General features: G+C 35.1%; 2 protein-coding genes across 7 annotated transcripts in view; one reads left to right on the top strand and one right to left on the bottom strand.

Annotated features, from left to right (window-relative positions):
• Positions 1-89: 89 nt before the first annotated feature.
• LOC112047711 (uncharacterized) lies at positions 90-18,458 on the bottom strand. 5 transcript variants are annotated; one of them, XM_052885305.1, is made up of 10 exons: positions 18,086-18,457; positions 12,695-12,866; positions 11,863-11,948; positions 8,959-9,077; positions 6,983-7,205; positions 5,195-5,322; positions 4,327-4,430; positions 4,041-4,133; positions 3,418-3,552; positions 90-2,854 (listed from the first exon to the last, which is right to left on the bottom strand). In XM_052885305.1, the coding sequence occupies exons 1-10, from the start codon at positions 18,227-18,229 to the stop codon at positions 2,784-2,786; spliced, it is 1,275 nt and encodes a 424-aa protein (XP_052741265.1). In that variant the 5' UTR covers positions 18,230-18,457; the 3' UTR covers positions 90-2,783. The 5 variants fall into 5 exon arrangements, with proteins under 5 accessions (XP_052741265.1, XP_052741264.1, XP_052741266.1 ...); XM_052885304.1 differs by having other exon boundaries at positions 3,418-3,555; positions 18,086-18,453; XM_052885306.1 differs by having other exon boundaries at positions 3,418-3,555; positions 7,046-7,205; positions 18,086-18,450.
• A 341-nt stretch (positions 18,459-18,799) lies between these two features.
• Positions 18,800-20,725, top strand: part of LOC112047714 (uncharacterized) — a 53,043-nt gene continuing 51,117 nt past the window's right edge. The window contains exons 1-3 of one of the 2 annotated variants that reach the window (XM_052885303.1): positions 18,800-19,001; positions 19,089-19,215; positions 20,306-20,406. In XM_052885303.1, the coding sequence (XP_052741263.1) occupies positions 18,942-19,001; positions 19,089-19,215; positions 20,306-20,406 (288 nt within the window). In that variant the 5' untranslated portion in view covers positions 18,800-18,941. Of the gene's footprint in view, positions 19,002-19,088; positions 19,216-20,302; positions 20,407-20,725 lie in introns of both variants that reach the window. The other variant, XM_024084925.2, reaches the window with a different exon arrangement.

The following is a 20,725-nucleotide window of genomic DNA, read 5'->3' as shown; positions in this document are numbered from 1 at the left end:
ATTTGGTTACAAGAACGTCCTTGACTGTCACCTAATGGAAAATGCTGCAGTAGAACACGATTCGCTAGCTACTGAATGAAACAAGCAAATCTATTCGCAATAAATATATTATTATATCAATAATAATTATTCATAATATATTTTAATAATTAGATAATATTGGATAAGGCTACAATTTAGCGTAAGGTTCCAACGCTCTCACAAATGTAGAGTAACTAAGGCCCCGTCCACACTAAAGGCTGGACCTGTTGCAGGCTGCAGGCGACACAAGTCTTCTTTTACCTGGTACTTAGTATAGGAATGTAGTCAAACATATAAACAATGCAGGCAAACAATATAAGGCAAAGGTTACTCAATTTTTCCTAAAAATATTATTTCACTTAATAGAAATAAAAGGAAAAGATTATAAAAACCCAAATCATCATCATAAATTTCAATAAAAAAAAACAAAATTTTGCAGCCCTTGCAATGCAAGTCGACCTCTCAGGTGTATTTGCCGTTCCTTTTTTGACATCTTGACTTTCCTTGGCATGTCCACAGACAAAAAATATATATCTACTCCATTGTAAATGGATTAGTGTTGTGCTATAGTCCGACTTCAGTGTGAACGGTAGTCGAACGTAATGACAGTTAACATTAAACGTTTTGGAATGAAAAAATCACTACCTCCAATAATTTTAAGTATGCTTGAGCATATTTCATTAACTTTTCTTACTTTTAACCAATTACAATATTGTGCAACAATCGTTAATAAATAATCTAATTCAAGTAATTATTTAACAAATAATTACTGATTAGGTATTATTATTAATATACATACTTCAATCACTAATGGAGATTTTACATTAGCCTTATAAGGTAAGCCTTCTCAAATAGCACGGAAAGTTAACAAATACCATTAGCTTAATGACAATGGCGCTCTTGTATAGCTTGTATTAGTCGCAGTCGCTAGTTCTGGTAGCATTTATATGTTAACTCTTTATGCTAGTTTGAGTATGTGTAAGTTTTTAATAAACGCGTCACTGAGGCTGATATTTTTATTACTATAGGTAGCATTTCTAATATATCTAGAGGTCATGTGCAAAACACTTCAGTGTGCTGAAAAATTTTAGAAATTCACTATTAGTGCTAGCATACGAATATTATAACGTTAACACCGGTATATGAAATAAAATGTGCAGAGTAAAAAATATTTTTTTAATGATTAATGACTTCATTACTTAAGTATTTCCTTTTTTTTATTTATAGGTACATTAAGCCACTCCGACGTTTTATCGGACCCTTTTTAATACATTGTACATTTTAATAAATTTATATCAGTTTCAGTAACGCGTACGTAACGAATGCAACGCCAACTAATCGCAATACTTGACGAAACTGGTGAATGCATTAGTCACAGAATGCGTCTTCTTGAGATGCAGCTCACTTTAAAGTCGAAACTCTATACATGAACCGTAAAATAGTCTAATTAAGTTTCTCGATGCTTACAATATAGTATTGCTTCTGTGTTTTCTACTGCATAATAATAATAATTATTAGTATCCAACATTTTGAAAATTACTAACTGTCACAGTAGTAGTTCTTGAATCTAAAGTCCATTGCACGAGAGCATACTGATTATTTGCATGTCTCAGTCGCTAAGTCTATAATGGTAAACCAAAACACGCATTATATGTAAACATGAGACAAATTCTTCAGAAGTGAATAAAAAATAATATAATATTCTATAAAATTTTGTTATTGATAATCACAATTATGTAGTTATTTTAAAGGTTTTCGGTATAATATTATTTTTCTTAAACCATTCGGAAAAGGATGCTGTAACTACAGTCCTCAGTTATCAGTCTACAGTTACAATGTGAATTTTTTTATTTGTGCTAGATTTTGTTTTTTTCTATTATAAATCGTAATAATGGCCTTGTTTTGTATGGTAATAATAACTCTCATACGACCCCGTATTGTAACTGGACAAATCTTGTGAAATGGACTTTGCAAAAGTTACATACTCAAGCGGTATAACATCACACAATCTAGGCACTTTGAAAATTATTTCAATTATTATTATTAAATATAATAATTGCACCTGTGCAATCTATTGCCTATTGTTATCGAATTGTGTAGAAAAACTTGTAGATACACGTCTTGCCCTTGACATTACATAATTATATTATGTATTTATTTATTTAATAAGTTCTTAAATTAGTTTTCATCTACTATCAAGTTTTACATCATCGTCGCTTAAAATCGACTAATATATTTTATTTGTTCAGGCAACATTTTCAATTCTACGTTTAAATACTATAATAACTCGAGGCAGTTTAAAAAATGTAACAATACAAATTGTAACATGCTGTATGCTTCTAGCATTGAGAACGGTTACAACTGGTCAAATAGATGGTGTCAAGAAAACCTTAATAATTAATCAATGTACGTTTGATAATCAACTTTTTTTGGATTTTTTAGGAATGTATTAAGGAAAACGCTTCTATAATTTAAGTTAAAAATTATTTGGTTCAGTTAAAAACGTTTAATACTAGAAAAAAATCCATATTTCAATTGACAATCACAATTACATTGGAACGGTATAAATGAGTAAATTATTCGGGATGCCTTTTTGATACGGAGTGTCCTGACTGTTCAAGGCACGAACAGCCATGAGATGCCTGTCCCAAAAAGTCACCCCGTTTCATTATAAAGATGATTCTTAGGTATATGTTGTAATAACTGGTAGTATTATGTGAGTGGAGCTATATTTGTGAGAGTATTGTAGTTCACTGCAGTAGTTATGTATGGTCGCTGTGCTTGCGCTGAGAGCGCCGCGTACGCCCTCGCGCCTCACCGCCTGGCGTACTTACTGAAATTAAAAACAAAGTATGTTAGTGTATGCCTTACACGAGTTCTTAGTTAAATAGTTATGGCGTGCATTTCGGACAAAAACCCAGCAGCGTGATGCCAAAACTTAGGTATAAGTAATTGGAAACAGACATAAATACTTGGACTAATAATCATAAAAAATAATATTCTTGCAGTTTGGTCAGACTGGTCGAAATCTTCCGTCAATAACCTTAATTATATTAAATGGATTGATATAAAATACTTTCATTATATACAAAAAAGCGCTATCATAACCATGTGTCATAAGACATTAGTAAGAAATTAATTATTATTAACATTAATTATTCATGCAAAAATATAATAAAAATAAATTAATTAGTTATACCTACGTGCAATAAAAAAGAAAACATAAATAAGACCTTAATAAATTTAAATGTTAGTTTTGCAGTTTCTATTAGTAGTATGATAGTTTAGTTTGTTAATCTATATCGACCGAGACACGTGAAAATAATTTTAGTAATAGGTATCATATTTCACTTTGTCTCACGTTTGTTGTTATGAAAATAATCACATTTTCCTCACCATTCCCGTGGGGTATAATTTTAGTAACAACTATTTTCAACTCTGGATATGTGGAAAATGGACTCTCGTTCGATTTCCCAGTAACCGGTTTTGATAACCTATCCATATCGGTGCAAATCGGTAATAATCGCAGAACTTCTGAAATTTAACAAAGATAACAAAAGAAACAGTCGTTTTCTATAATTAAAAAACTTTAAAAGGGACTCATTAATTAATTTAAAAAAACGTTTATAAAAGAAATGAAAAAATTATAACATTGTGCAAAATAAATAAAATCAAAATAAAAATCAAAATATCAGCTAAGTTTTCCTAACTCAGCCTGTGGAAAGTTATGAGTGGTGTAGTCTTAACAACTTTTGTCACTCAGCATCTTGTGCGTGTGCTCACAACTTGGAGAGCTCAAACGGGTTAACGCTAACTAAAATTTTACATCAAACCAAACTTATAATCACTACTATAATATGTACTCTCTCTGATAATAAATTGTCATAACCAAAATGAGTTTGCTTGATGATTTATCTACATTCTAAAGATAGAAGTAGAAAGAATCTTGCATTTCACAATACCAAATTTGTAAAAAGAACACAAAGGTATTCCTTAAATATTATGTAACACTTAGTTACCTGATGGCTCTTCTGAATTTTTTCCATTAGTTGTTTCTCCATTTGTGGATTGGCTCTTTTTGTTTTTGTCGTAGCCTCGTACTCGCGCATGAGCTTAAATAATAAAAAGTATACAATTTCATTTGATTATATAAGCCGTTAGCGCTGCAAGCATGTGAGCTTATTTGATCGTCAATGGCTGACATAACACACAAATCACACTATGCTTTTACTTTCTGTTGTAAAAAATATAGTGATGCAAAAAAAAAAAATAAGTTCGTAAAAGTAAATAATATGTATTACTTACGATTGGCATACACGGTTGCGCGAAGCGGTTGTCCGACGGCTGTCAGCTCTGGCAGTGTGAGCGGTCTTCTATTGTTTCGATTTCGTGATCCCATACTGTATTCTCTGTAGTCAACAAAACTTTTTATTAGACAAAAAGAGATTTAAAGGAGGTCGGCCACATTTAACCTGGAAATGGCCATGGGACATTACATACGCACAGTAGAACTTCTCATATGTAGTTTTTTATTCAAAGACAAATCAAATGACTTCATTTGACAATAGATGAATCTGCATTTAATAGTTTATTTATTTATTTATTATTCAACAAACAACACATTGAAATTAAGCCTAACCATAGTGCAACACAAACCACAGTTAGTTTTACTGTGCACTGGTTATTATTGTTATAACGTTCTTCATGAAGAAGGGGAAATCCTGACTGATATGACTACGTTTTTTTTTTTTATTCTTTACAAGTTAGCCCTTGACTACAATCTCACCTGATGGTAAGTGATGATGCAGTCTAAGATGGAAGCGGGCTAACTTGTTAGGAGGAGAATGAAAATCCACACCCCTTTCGGTTTCTGTACACGGCATCGTACCGGAACGCTAAATCGCTTGGCGGTACGTCTTTGCCGATAGGGTGGTAACTAGCCACGGCCGAAGCCTCCCACCAGCCAGAGCTGGACAATTTAAGAAAGTCTCAATCTGCCCAGCCGGGGATCGAACTCCGTTTTGTAAATCCACCGCGCATACCACTGCGCCACGGAGGCCGTCACGTAATGACGAACAGCAGTATTGCAAAGACTTCTAGTGTACCGACTGAATCTTCACCATGACCTAGCAGCAGTCAGCACTGAAATTGATAGTGTAAGTGTAAAGCTCACTCTCTAAGCGGCTCGCGCCAGAAGTCCGAGTTGTGAACGGGCGGGAAGTGATAGTGATTCTGGAACCCGTAGCTGTCCAGCCCGCTGGCGCGAAGAGACGCGTGCAGCGAGTTCTTCATGCACTGCAACTGTTCATCACGGTTAGTTTATTAAATTCTATGACTATGATTATATATCTGAATCCAGTGAAGTAACTGCAAATTCGGATTTACTTTACCAAGCTCGCCCGGAAAACTCCAGCTAAGAACCCAAGCTTCATCCCTGGTGAAATGGCACGGTTGGCAATTGTAGTCTAATATTTATTATATATAATACAGCAAATTAAGGTTGTGTAATTAAATTTTTCATCGATATAGAGTATATATCCTAAATACGAGTATTTTTCAATAAATCTTTTTTTTTTAAAAAAAAGAATATTTGCCATATCTTTTTAAATATGACCAATATTCCCATTCCCCTCCAACTAGTCGGGAAAGACTGTATTAGGAGTGAGTACGACAATAGTCCAACGGGGCGGGGATCGAACCACCACCCCTCGGTGATGAATCCGATCGCTCTTAGCGTTGAGCTATTGAGGCTCTAAATTAATCTATAATCAAGAATACTTTTCAAGTTGCATAAACTATTCTAGTAAATTAATTGAGAGGTTATAATATTTTACAAGGCTTCTAAAACTATTCTAAGATATACATACCTACTATTTAGAAAAAAACTTTTTGTGTTCAGAAAAAACAAAGACTATTTAACATACGGAGAATATATTTTACTACTCGTAAAAACAGTAATTATAGTTTACTAACTAACTATGCAAGTGTAACTCTATCAAATTCATGTAACTTATAGAGGGAAAACCAATAATATTCGTGCAAATATAAAGAAATAGGTGAAGCTAGGAAGCAAGTACGACGGCGCGGAAACGGAACAGAGTTGGAAATAACAAAAAGTGAAAATTTAGGATAACCCGCACACTGCGCGACATCGCAACTTCTATTATTATATCATCTCCATTGTTATTAACATAACGAACGAAACGACAGTCCGTCCGCGCCGACAGTTCACTGCGGCTTCTTTGGAGACTGCGCACAGATACGCTCTTTTTCCATAATAAAATATCATATTTTTCTCTTGAGTTTACAAAAAAATGTTTAATTACGTCATTAAATTCCAAGTTAATTATTAATATTCAATTCGTATTTGTTCGTTATTTTATAATCTAACAATATTGAAAACCTTAAAATGGTTGTAGGAGATAAATCGGTAACATTTAAATTAAATCTACAAATAATGTAGCGAGCGCACTGCACACAGCCCTAATTATTAATTATCATTAAGTTGCGGCACTGACTTCTGATATACACGCTGAACTGGCTTACTTTACAACCGCTTTAAATTACTAATTATTTGTTAAATAATCAAAATACAATTCAAATTATTAAAAAAAAATATTTAAAATCCGAAATGTCTACTACCTGTGTTACTGTATACCAAATTAGTTAGTGGTACACAGTTCGATCTTTCGATTTGCTTCAATCACGATTAGGCACGAGTCGTGATATGACAGAATACTATACGTATTACGATTAACTAGATAAATACTTCAGAAATTAAACGGAGCACTTGCAAATGCAAATGTAGCAATAATATATAAAAAAAAATTAATCTGTTGTGGATCGTTTTTAGAAAAGTAACTCGTAAAAGTATAGACTTTCGTAGATAAGTATATGAATGGCAATTGTCAGTCAGTCCAGCGTGCACAGCAGCGGGCGCTGGGGGGAGGGGGGCACGTACGTGCGCGTGTCGTGCGGCCGCGCCGTCGAACAGTAGGTTGGTGACGCCAGCGCCCCCGAGTACCTCACGCCGCTGCCGCTCCGCGTCCGCGCGCAGGCGCCGCACCAGCCGCTCCGCCTCCGCCAGCCGCAGGCGCAGCTCCGCGCGGCTCTCCGAGCTACCGTCCTCGCCGCCGCCGCTCGCGTCTCCGCTGCTCTCGCGCACTTCCAGCTCGCGCAGTTTCCTTCCAAAGTTTCAGTTTTCTAAATTATTATATTATAAAAATAAATAAAAAGCCTTTTATTTCGCACATAAGTAAATTATACATAGTGAACTTATACTAGATAATATGTAGAATTAAGTTAATATTATAATTTTGTTACAAAACGAAAATAAATAACATTTTTTAATTTTTTGTAAGTGCATTCTCAAGTCTTATATAAAGTTTTAAAAAAAATATATTTTTTATTATATTAACCCCCCATAATTGATTTTTCCGTTCTATCTTTAGTCGGCATTACCTTTAGTAAAGTCCTGGATTAAAGCGAATAATAAATATACAAATGAACGTGTAAAAAATATCGACTATTAAATCTAATCGAATCGGTAAATCACTATCTAGAGATGTCAAAAACTAAATTAAATTAAAAAATAAATCGAAATTTATGGAATGTAGGATGGGTGTGCAGTTGTGCACTGTGCAATTATGCATTCACCACGCCTCATAGTAAAAAGGTTTGTGTATTGAGGTTTTTAAATTTTATTTATGTGTATGCAAATTTTTTTCAATAAATAAAATATATTATGTAGACAGGCTTATCTTAAACTTTACGTAAAAAAGGCGGTTTAATGCCGATTTTTTAGGCGGTAAATTAAAAAAATTTTCGTACTTGACTAAAATAGTCCGAACTAGGCATGACGCAACATAATGCCACAATATTTTACGACATCAAAAAACTTTCTTTCTGTTTCTCTTCGGAAAGTAAGTAGTGTAATTCTTATCATTTAAAATACTAATGAAAAAATAGCATTATAAACGTAAATAACGCATGGAGCGCGGGCGGCGAGGGGCCTAAACAGGCATGAACTGAACTGAGAGCCTAGTGGCAGTTTGATACTGTTACCGTCACGTAACGTAAACGCGAATTTCTAAGGAATTGAAACAGCGCCATCTAGTGGCACTACTGCACAACTGTTTCAATTCCATATAAAATTTGTGAGAGCCGTGATAACCCAGTGGATATGACCTCTGCCTCCGATTCTGGAGGGTGTGGGTTCGAATCCGGTCCTGAGCATGCACCTCCAACTTTTCAGTTGTGTGCATTTTAAGAAATTAAATGTCACGTGTCTCAATCGGTGAAGGAAAACATCGTGAGGAAACCTGAATACCAGAGAATTATCTTAATTCTCTGCGTGTGTGAAGTCTGCCAATCCGCATTGGGCCAGCGTGGTGGACTATTGGCCTAACCCCTCTCATTCTGAGAGGAGACTCGAGCTCAGCAGTGAGCCGAATAAGGGTTGATGACGACGATAAAATTTGTGAAACGTCAACGTGATAGTAACAGTATGAAAATATTGAAAACTCCCACTAGGTGCAGCATGACGTCATACAACGTTTTCATGTCAGCGCCAAAAATATGTCAATATATTTTTAATTAAATAGGTACGTACACATACTAAAATCTTAATAATCTGAGACTAAAATGAACACATCTAACTAATATTTATTTGTAGGGTTCTGTGCCTCAAATGGAAAAAACGGAACCTGATTCGGAAAGCAATTTACAAACGGCTATAACTACCTACTTAGTTAGGGAGAGCTACCTTGGAAAAATCTTTCATTTTCTTCTTACCTTAGAAAAAATCTTTGAAAAATAATACTTATCACCATACTTCGCTAAGTTTTAATTTTACCCGACTCGCTACAAATTTATACATCGAAATATATATATATATTGTTCCTGGACCCACGGAGTATTAAAAAAAAGTGAACTCACTCAGCCTGCGCATCCACAAGTCTCTGCAGCTGCAGCGCCCGCGCCTCGGCCGCGCGCGCCTCGCCTCGCGCCGCCGCCGCCTCTTTTTCCAGTCTACCCACTTCCTGCCGTAATTTTTCCTAGCCAACAAAATTTCAAGTTATCTTACATTCCTTTTCCCGTAGGAATACGGGGATAGTGTAGCTAAATGGAGGATAGAAACAAAGAGATTGCAGCAATAGGTACTCTTCTCAAGGAAAATTACCCGGCAATATTTCGATTTAAAAGAGGTCTCCTTAGACGGAGCATCCATCCTACCAACGTAACATTTACTACTAAATACCTAGGTGTGACCTTTGATACCCGCATGAGGTTCGTATACAGAAAGAAACGAAGCTGAAAAAAAACTGCTTAAGTGATGGGTCGTCTCTATTAATTTGCGCTAAAGCAAATTCGTCCGCTCTAAGGTCACTCTCTATTTATGACCTGTATCCGTCCAATAATGTTCTACGCTAGTGTAGAGTTTGCCCAATATCCAAAGGCTACCCTGTAACCCCTCCAGGTCCTTCAGAACCGATTACGCGTCAGGCCACGTTTGCTCCGTGGTTTGTACGCAATTACGGCTTAGGTACACCTAGAGATCTTCCTCTTTTTTTTGAGACAGCCGGCACCAATGACATTATATATTTATCATTGATTAATCTTTTGTTTTATAATTATTGTCACTATTTTTAAAGCACATTGATTCTATACATTTTTCTCTTGTTAATTTATCTTTTAAGCTATGTAGTTCATCTCGTGTTAAGTCCTTGTCTAGTTGCATTTCTAATAATTCATATCTACATTTCAAGAAACGTGGAAATTCCGTGAGAAGATGAATAGATTCTTCCACAGTATCGCATTTATTTAAGCCACACTTACAGTCCTGACTCCGGTAGGACCGTGAAGTCCTACCTGACCTATATTAATGAAAGTCGAAATATAAAGTGGAATAAATTTAATCCTACTAATATTAATAACTATAAACGCGAAAGTTTGTATTGATGTATGTTTGGATGTTTGTTACTCTTTAACGCCGCAACTACTGAACCGATTTGGCTGACATTTAAATTTAAGATAGATAATACCCTGGATTAACACGTAGGTTACATTTCATCCCGAAAATCTCCATGGTTCCCGCGGTATTTGTGAAAAACTGAATTCCACGCGGACGAAGTCGCAAGCGTCCGCTAGTCTACCATAAATCAATTAGGTACTATACCAGTATACGTACAACGTATATCTACATTCCTAATAATATTGAAACTATCAATTTAATTTAACGGAAAAATATATTCAATGAGGTAGGTACACTGAACGCACTCTACCTACCATTATACGTTCACGAAACTACGGTGCAACTTTTGACAATATGGCCAACAAAACTATTTAGCTAATAAAAATCATCATACCAAACTGAAACTATAACAATACTCGCTCAACCCAAGTGGGTACTTATGTAAGTTATCTATTGTATTTACCCGACCCATTGTGAACGTACAAAGCCAAAGTAAGTCTATTCACGATAATATCAGAGCAATGTTGGTTTGTATAAATTTGTAAACAGAATATTTAAGTCATAAGTGCCTACTTTACATATTATCAGAAATGGTATTAGGTACCTACCTCTGTCAGTAGCCTACCATTTTGATAAAATGTACTAACTGTATATAGTTTATAGATGTTTATTATAAATCTTACACTAATATGAAATTCTTATCCCGAAAACAAAGTATTCCCGCATGTTTATTTCATCAACAATACTAACAGACAAGCGAAGAAAAGAAAAATCTTCTGTAGGTGGGTATATAGAATGCACTCATAATAATTATAACACTAACCAATCATCATCATTGCCTATTTTAACGGCCCACTGCAGGGCCAGCAGGCTAATTCACAAACTTTGACGTATGTAATATATTGGTAGACATAAACGAAATTGAGATTGTATGTTATGCCTGGTTATGCGGTTCCTTTTGACAGCCCTTCGTGGATGTCATACAGTCGGTAGATAGATGACATTTCTCAGTTGATTTGATCTTTACTTTAATAGGTTGTTAATAAATTAGTGAATAGCCAGCAGATATCCTTCCATACAGGAAAAGGATATTGAGCTTAGACCTTCCAAGCAATGGGTTGTGATAATATTTTTAATAAGTACTATCAGTATGTTAATGAATATGACCAAAACCGACGGTATACCGCGATCTCCGAAGTAAGGGTCGTAACAACACCAACTGAGAACTTTTGAGAGAAAAGAAAAGCCCAATATTTCTTACCCACGACTCGAACCAAGGACTTCGTGGTCCGAAGCCAAACAGACTCATAGGTTAACCAATAGACCAACAAGGTAATTCGTAAGCACGTTAGGTAGGTATCTACATTACTATCTAATTGTTAAATTCTCAAACTATAACTTTTTATGTGAATTGACCACAACAGGTGTTACATAACACAACTTCAAGGCAAAATAGAAAACAACACGTCTGTGAATGAGGTTTCTAAAGCTGGTACGATTATTAACATCACTTGCATTTGTTATGATTCATTTCCATCGAATGGTTACTCGTAAATATTAGAGTTAAGGTTAACTTTTTGTCAATCCATTTTTTTTTTCATAAAATCTATCTAACCACACAAGACTTGTATTTTTTTGTGTAGGTTTAATCTGCAACAGTCGACAGACCTGTATTTAAAGAAAAAATTTGTCACGTACGAGTATTATACATATTGTGTGGGTAATCTAACCATATACTATTAGAAACGATTAGTATCATATTTTCATTTAATTACACTATGATTAAAGTTAAGCAAGATCTTAAGTACGCAAGTATTACATGCAAATCCAAGTTCTACAAAGCCAAGGTAAGCGTGTCGTGGTATTACCTCATTGCTGTCAGCCGTGTCATCTGCTACAGGTGGTGTTGCCTTCACAGTTGATTCTTTGTTGAAAATTAGTTGAAATTGTAAGTCTGGAAATAAATTATCATAGTTGAACCAGTGCACTGATACACGCTGTAACATCAATACGTAATGTCGATGAAAAGTCAACTCTGGTCTATTGAGGGACAAGAATATTTTCTAAAATTCTTATCCTTTTTGACGGCCTCCGTGGCGCAGTGGTATGCGTGGTGGATTTACAAGACGGAGGTCCTGGGTTCGATCCCCGGCTGGGCCGATTGAGGTTTTCTTAATTGGTCCAGGTCTGGCTGGGGGCCGTGGCTAGTTACCACCCTACCGACAAAGACGTACCGCCAAGCAATTTAGCGTTCCGGTACGATGTCGTGTAGAATCCGAAAGGGGTGTGGATTATTAAAATTGGTAGATTTCACATAATTATCTAGATTTCTAATTAAATCTAGATTTCTGAATAAATCTAGATAATTTTTCAATGCAGAATTCTCAGACATGTGAATATCCTCGCGATGTTTTCCTTAAACCATGAAGCAATACACTGCACACATCACAAAGCTAGAGGTACAATGCCCGGGATTAAATTTTTGCACTCCTCAAAAATAGAACTCTCAACTCGTTGGCCTCATCCACATTACCTATTTTTCAAATACAAACATAACTAGGCTTGTTCACTATCTGAATTATTATTATATTTTTACCAATGGTATAAAAACTGTTATGTTATTATAAAAAAAACTACAAGTTAGGTTGCACAATAAACGCGTACCCCTATTATCAGGAGATTTTTGGAACAAAGAAGTACCTCTATTTCTCTCTCGCAGAGCCTCTATCTCCGCGTGGAGACCGCTCAGCATCAGTCGGTGCTGTTCTTGTAGGAACCTCACGCTGTGCTCCAAGTGCGCTACTCTGGCTGCCGCGTCACCGCCGATGATGAAACCGGCAGTGCCATTCGACTCCGCCGGTGATTTCTTCACCTGCAATTGCACACTCTTTAATGAACGTAACCGTTACTAGAACTTTGCTTCCTAGTTTGCGGAATAGATGATGTAAAAGACAAAAATTTCAAAACGATATCACGGTTAAGATTAGCTTTAACCAATTTAACAAAGACTTCAACTTATTTTACTATAGAATTTGTACGAAAGGAACAAATTTTCCAAGAACTTCTATAATCAAGAGATTAAGATTATAAATAGGATAGGACAAGTTTGTTTTGTTTCATTTAAATCTAAAAGCAGTTAATAAATGAGAAATAAATGAACTAACTCTGATTGCCTAGATAAAAACAAAAGAAAATATAACGAGATATTTATTATTTAAACGAGCTCTAGTGTGCAGTTTCCACCAACTTGAATTAAACTGTTAGCTAAGCTAATTGCAACGCTTTCTCTGACTCACTTTCAGTCTACCCTTTGTTCTTTGTTACCTAAAGTATATTCTTGAAATCTAAACCACTTCAACCATTGCAAGCTACCCTTCTTAAAAAAGTGTAACCTACTGTTTATAATCATGCACGTTCTCATACCCAGCTACCCAGAATTTCTAGAATACAGTTTGCAGACTATCTTTGTTTTCTTTCTACGTATTTAATGAAAACAATGGGAAACCCGGTGTTACTATAGATTTCCCATAAAGTCATTGACCCCTTAAACGTTCTTTGTGCTTCACCTATTACACTTGCTATTTATTTATATATTATTATTGTATTCATAAAACAACCTTACGACAAACATTTGTATCAATTTATATGCAAATTTTAAAGTAGCATTCATACATATTTTAAATTGGACACTTGAAAAATTATACACCAAGTCATAATTAGGAATTAAATTCTGCTTAGCCGTTTCAAATTTATTATTATGGACAAAACATGCATTAGAAGAAAAATTTTGTAATTGTTAACGATTTATACATATCTATTTTTAATATTCACCTGCAGTTTGGCGAAGGGTGGACTAGGCACCAGGACTTTCGAAGCCATAGCTGCTCTTTCACACAGGCTCCTCGACTGACTTGGACCTTTGTTCCGTTCTACCTCGGAGCACGCGCGCGCTTGCAATGGAAAAGATCCGACATTTGTGTACGGCAAAATAAACGGCGACCTTGCCCACTACGCGTAATAATTAAAAATAAAATTCACACAAATAAACACGGCACACGGAGCCGTGTTTTGAGGTAGTTTGATAAAATTGATAGATGCTTTAGAGGTCTACGGCCGTTGACCTTGAACTATCGTTAGGGGGAATTGACTGAAGAAAGCACTCGTTCTTTGTCGGGATCACTTCATTTTGGGTTGTTTGTACGTGCCCGAGCTGCTAGTTACGACAGGTGCATGGGAGCTGACGAGGGGCGGGCGCTGTGCAAGCTATCGATCCGCGCCGCGCACGGTCTCGCGTACCGCTGACTCACGGGATTCTATCTAACTAACTGTGGCGCGGTGCCAACAGCATTGATGTGCCGCCGCGTGTCATCGAGGGATTATGCCTTCATTTTCACTGTCACATTTCGATGGTGCTTATTTGATTTAAGAGCCTATTGTTGCTCGATGTAGCTCCGTATGGACATGGCATGGACTCAATCCTCGAACTACGTTTTTATTTAAATTAAGCTTTAATTTACTACGTTTTATTAGTTAACTTTATATGGCGTTCAGCATTTTCCTAAATCTTTCTTCGTTAGCGTTTCATTACGACAAAACATTTTTTTAGAATCTATTGTAAATCGTTTAAATAAAATTAAACTAGTTCAACTATTTACTAAGCGAAAAACGACAAACAATGTCTACCTTCATTTTAGCTTCCAGACTTTTAACTAAATTATGCCGGAGCGACTACATTTTAAATTCCAAAAACTTTGAATTTAAAATCTGATATTTCGAGCTAGATCTTTGTTTTTGTCAATACCTCTACATTTACATCATCTGTACCTATGTCTGGAAGCTGACTGAAACTTGAAATGTTAATTTAATTTATCAATTTATTTTCATTTAATAGATTTTAGGTACCTACTTTTGGTTTAAATTAAATGTACTTAGCTCAATAAAAAATCCAATGCACTACATTTTTAGTGCGGAAAGTTGTCAGAATTAATATTATGGACTTAAAAGACATTTTGTGGATCACAAACTTTGTTTTTTAACTTACAAAAATAGTAGATATGGTTATAATACCAATATAACTAAGCAAAACTAATAACAATCTGCTTTAATTTCTAGCGAACCAACCTAAAGTGCATTTAAATTTTTAACAAATTAATATGAGAATAGGGAAATAACTAATTGCTTAATAACAATCTGAGAAATTAATATTTAAGGCTTCATAACCTCAGAACCATGTGTTACATAAGAGATATACCCTAGTTTCCGAAACTTATGAATAATTAATATTACGGTAATAGGTACAATTAATTTATAATGAGTATTAGGTACGTAGTTGATATTATGCAACTTGGTAGTCATAAAATTGAATTCATTGTACAAATTACACACGGCTGTACGAGGTACAGTACACAGAACGAAAACGATAAGATCTAAGTTGGAATGGAACAGCAGACTGCTGTTGTTTTAATTGCAGTTCCTATTTACAGTGTAATTTCGTTAATGGCAACGATAAATCTATATCAGGAGCTGTTGTTCACTAAATTGAGTTTCCATGTTTTGACAAATTACATGGAAAATATGAAATACTGTAGTAGATATCTATTCTATTACAAAGTAGAGCTAATAATACATTTTTATACGGCTTATACCTATTGTAGAAAAAATATAATCTGTTTTAAAATATATGTTACCTATATAGGTATAATATAACAACACAACAAACAGACCAAATTGTCACTTTTTTTAGAATGCTGCAATATATAACCGCTGAACGGATTTACAAAATTAAAATATTGTTAGATTCGTCTTGATAACCCAAGTATTCATAAATAGGTGAAATTTTAAAAAAATCAACACGACGACTGTGAGGCGCTATAGACTCAAGAGTTGAGATGAAAAAAAACTTTTTTTTTTTAATGTTGCAATATGTGTTTCATCATGAGGATTTTAAAATGGTATATCATCGATCAACCCATATTCGGCTCACTGCTGAGCTCGAGTCTCCTCTCAGAATGAGAGGGGTTAGGCCAATAGTCCACCACGCTGGCCCAATGCGGATTGGCAGACTTCACACACGCAGAGAATGAATATAATTCTCTGGTATGCAGGTTTCCTCACGATGTTTTCCTTCACAGATTGAGACACGTGATATTAAATTTCATAAAATGCACACAACTGAAAAGTTGGAGGTGCATGCCCCGGACCGAATTCGAACCCACACCCTCCGGAATCGGAGGCAGAGGTCATATCCACTGGGCTATCACTGCTCTCATATATATCATGGCCATGTTAAAATATCTACAATAAAAAAATGTTATTTATTCTATACAAAATACAAAATACGCGAGGCGGATGACAACGAGTATAGGTGTGAGTAAGTATGTAAAGTGAAGTTATAAAATAGACTGAATTAAATAAATTGATTATAAAAAACTAAATAAGTGCTTAGCGCGTATAAGCCAATTCCGTTCAACAACGACGAAAAGCTATCTACTCGTGCGTCGTAAATTAATTTAACAAAATATCGAGGTACAGTGTATCGACAGATAAAAGGTCTTTGAAAGAAAAAAAGGAATATCGAGTGTAATAAAACTGTATACTTATTATAAAGCCGTAATAGGTCTAATTCTGTACCTTGAAGATATTTTGGAAATATTTGTTGAAGGGCATTATATAATAATCGGTACTGAATCCAAAAATATATCATATTAATATTATAAAGGCGAAAGTTTGTGTGTGTGTGTAAGTATGTATGTTTGTTCCTTTTTTACGCTGCGGCTACTGAAGCGATTAGGCTGAAGTTTGGTTGATTTTACTCTGGATTAACACAGGCTACATTAATCCCGGAAAAATCCATGGTTCCCGAGGGATTTGTGAAAAACTAAATTTCACGCAGACGCAGTCGCGGGCGTCCGCTACTTATGTATAAAACATGCGAAAATGTTAATAAAAGGGTGTAAAACAGGAGTTAAAAGTTTACATCGAGTTTCACGCGGACGAAGTCGCGATGATATTATTGTTTGTTACCAAATATGAAAGAAATACCTTCTTGTATCTAATACAATGTTGAAATATATTTACTAGCAAAGGTCACAGTATTGCTACGAGTACATTACCATTGAACAATTTAACATAATACTTACCTATTGTTGTTTTGTGTCCTACAAGTAGATACCTAAATAATAATGATTTTCCTGTTGTACTACCAAACATATTTTGTACATATCTTAATAATAAGTACCAGACATTAATAAAAAAAAAAAAAAAAATTAATTTTTTTATAGTAGGTAATAGTTGACAGAACAAGCAAAATCATCACCATTTCGGCACAAAACACGGTAGTAGCACGGTAGTCCCAGACGAGCTTTGGCACAAAAACCTCCACTAAGTAGGTACTAATACTAAAACTGGTAAGTTTATTTTATTTGATTGTTAAAATTGGTGTATTAATTGTTAAAAAACTCATGAATACGTACTGAATCACATATATGGGTACCTACATTTAATATGATTTCAGCGTCGCCCATTACAAAATCGGCTTTAATTTTTTTAGTCCGTGAATTTGCCCGCGTGACCCTTTCAGAAAACGAAAATTGAAATAGGCTATCCCGTCATGCATTGTTTTGATTTGTATTTCAAATGCATTATCGGACTAAGCAGAGTTTTTCCGACATTTTCAATATTTATCAACTTTTTCAACCAATGTTCACAAAACAAATTATACATATAATCATTTCTCCTGAATTAGGTACTCATTTTGAAAACCTCATAACAATCCGTACAGTAGTTTTCAAGTTTATCGTGGTGGAGGACTTTAGCTTATGTGAAGATATCAAAAAATAAGAGCGTTGATGATCTCCCTCTTTTTGAAGTTTAAAATATTAAATAAAAAAAACCAGTCAAGTACATGTCAGGCCACGCGCAGATAAGGATTCCGTAAATTAGGTTAGCACTTTATGCCCTTATTTATAATGCACAAAAATATTGTTATAGATGCGTACCCCCTATTATGAGATAGAATCCTTAAAAACTACGGAACCCTAAAAAATACCTAATCTTATTAACTGTAATTAATTGTTATAAATAATATTCAACCTCGTCGTTTCCTTCAGCGTCGCTCGCAATAGTTAGAATAGCCGTGCGACTCCATTGAGGAAAGTGGCGGGAGACAGGTTGAAACGCAGGCAAGGACGGCGCACCCATGTTGCCTGCCGCTGGCGTACTGTACGAGTATAACATAATGTTCAAAAAACCACCCAAACGCCCACAACCCTCATGCACTACAATAATTAACTTTTAGTCGCAACTATTTTTAGCGAATGACCTATACAACGATCAATATAGCAAAGTCTATGAAAATAAAGGCACAGTACAATATATTTTTACTGTGATAAAAGGCTTTGGAATAATAATTAATTCATAAGTGAACTGTTCAATAATTCTTAATATTTTTCTTATTGTTATATTAGCTTATAGGGCAAAACTTTTATTCAAAATCGTAAAACTTTGCCTTGACTTTCGATTTTAAAAGCACCGTTTCTATGGCAACGAGCGGAAATGTAAATAAAACGTTCGGATGGTCGTAGTAAAATATTTCAAACTTATAAGTAACGTTTGATTAGAAATTAGAATATTGTTACAAATATTTTATTTATTAATTAATTCTTATCGGTAAATTCTCTTTATAAAGTCAAACTTTACGTTTCAAAAGTATTTATATACTTACTAGACTAAAACTTGAAATTAAGCGAAGAATATAATTTATTTTATTCCTTCCTATCATATGTCCAATCCTTACATTTATCCGAATGTCTCCGACTGTCAAAATCTATTCTAAAAATTGATTGTTTTTGTTTTAAATTTTCGATTTTGAATTTCATTCATTGAAGAAATTAAGTTTGCTTTGCAATAAATAAATATTGCCATCAAGTTATTATTGTAACAAAGGGCAATGGAGACTTGTGTGAGAGGATTTTCTTACAAGCCTGAAACTAAAGTAGAGGATTTAAAAGTAAGAAAGCTACAAATATTAATGCGCCATGATTCAAACTTAAATAATTATTTCTAAATTCTAATGGATTATGCTAAACTTTTATAGTATGTGGAAAGTGAAGAATTGGAGCGTACATGGAAGACCGCTCAGAGAGAGCGTCAAAAGCAGCAGGAACAGAAGATATGGGAAGAGTTCATGAACGAGCAGGATATTGTGCAGAATGTTTACAGAGGTACTTTTAAAATAAAGGTACCTTCGTCCTTCATATCTACCTACCTGAAATACTATACAAAACACAAATTACAGTTTTACATTCTTAAATAAATTTTGTTTGTTTCTTTGAAAACTTATCTGCAGAAACAGTAGTTCAATAGGTAGAATTAGCTTAACCTTTTTGTGTTGTGGACAGATATATAGAAATGGAAATTTGTTTTTATTTTACAGTTTTTGCTGATCTTATTTGTATAAACTCCATACAGTCAGAGTTCCCAACTGTCAAGTATTCGACCAGACTGTTGGGTGTTCGATGGACTTGTGGTGGTCAGATCATGATGTTCTGAGTAGATGCAAAAATGTTAAAAGCACAGTGTCTGGTTATGGTGGCTGTAAAAGTTAGCAGGCCTGAGCCCTGCATACAGTATGCAATACTGTCATGAGTAGATGTAGATTGAGGAGAAAGCATAGATGCAATGCATTGCATATGCAACTCCATCAGACATTTATCAAATTAAATCATCATTTATTTACATTTATGTCTGTCAACATCAGTAGTGTGCACCTCATAGATACAATAATGCCTACCCCGAGGACTCATTACAAACATGTAATAGAGGAGGACAACAGCCTCCGTGAGTGCCTGCGTAAACCTCTCCGAGAGTGAGAGGTTTGCGCAGTGGATTTACAAACAGAGGACCTGAGTTTGATTCCCAGCTGTGCCAATTGAAGTTTTCATAATTGGTCCAGATCTGGCTGGTGGGAGGTTTCGGCCGTGGCTAGTTACCACCCTATCTGCAAAGTAGTACTGCTAAGCGATTTACCATTCCGATATGATGTCATGTAGAAACCGAAAGGGGTATGGATTTCATCCTACTCCAAACAAGTTAGCCCGTTTCCATCTTAGATTGCATCATCACATACGGTCAGGTGAGATTGTAATCAAGGGCTAACTTGTAGAGAATAAAAAAAGGAACTTTTTGGTACTCTAAAATATTCATATATTGTGCCTACCCTAGTTAAATACCTAGTGCTTGCCACTGTACAGCATCAATCAGTATGATGGTTGCTTGTGTAGTAATGTGATGATGTTCTAACTGTTTCAGAAGACCCTTACCAATTCTTGAACCAACTCCCCCAAGAATACATCCAGGAACTGCTGGAGATTGAGCTGCAAAAAATGAGTGAAGAAAATGGTGACAACATACAAGTAAGTTTGTTGCTCTACTTTTTAAAATTTTCATGTTACAGGATGTGGCTTAAATTATGAATCCTTATGGTGAACATTTCTCTTTGTCCTAATTTGTCTGGCAATCTCAGCTGGTTAACTTGGATTTGCTGCTGTAAACCTTTTCCCATATGCTCCCATATAAATATATTGGTAAAATATAGCGCCCAAGGATAGTGTAGCTTTCCAACAGTATAAGAATTTTTCAAGTTTTCTTTCATTTATATATTGTATGTTTAAAAGTAGGCAGAAAACCAGTTAATAGTGGGTACAATAATATGGAGCTTTTGAGTTGCACAGT

This window comes from Bicyclus anynana, chromosome 14 (genome assembly GCF_947172395.1).
Source record: "Bicyclus anynana chromosome 14, ilBicAnyn1.1, whole genome shotgun sequence".
In the NCBI taxonomy this organism is placed as follows: domain Eukaryota; kingdom Metazoa; phylum Arthropoda; class Insecta; order Lepidoptera; family Nymphalidae; genus Bicyclus; species Bicyclus anynana.
Note: the sequence above shows the minus strand (reverse complement) of the source record. Positions and strands in the feature narration are given on the sequence as shown.

Bases quoted from the DNA above. Each gene is read 5' to 3' on its own strand.
- LOC112047711 (XM_052885304.1), bottom strand. From the start codon at position 18,229: ATGTTATACTCGTACAGTACGCCAGCGGCAGGCAACATGGGTGCGCCG. The intron at 7,206-8,958 runs GTGAGTTCACTT...AAACTTTGGAAG, and splicing joins CTTGTGGATGCGCAGGCTGA to GAAACTGCGCGAGCTGGAAG. The intron at 5,323-6,982 runs GTACGTGCCCCC...CGTGATGAACAG, and splicing joins CGGCCGCACGACACGCGCAC to TTGCAGTGCATGAAGAACTC.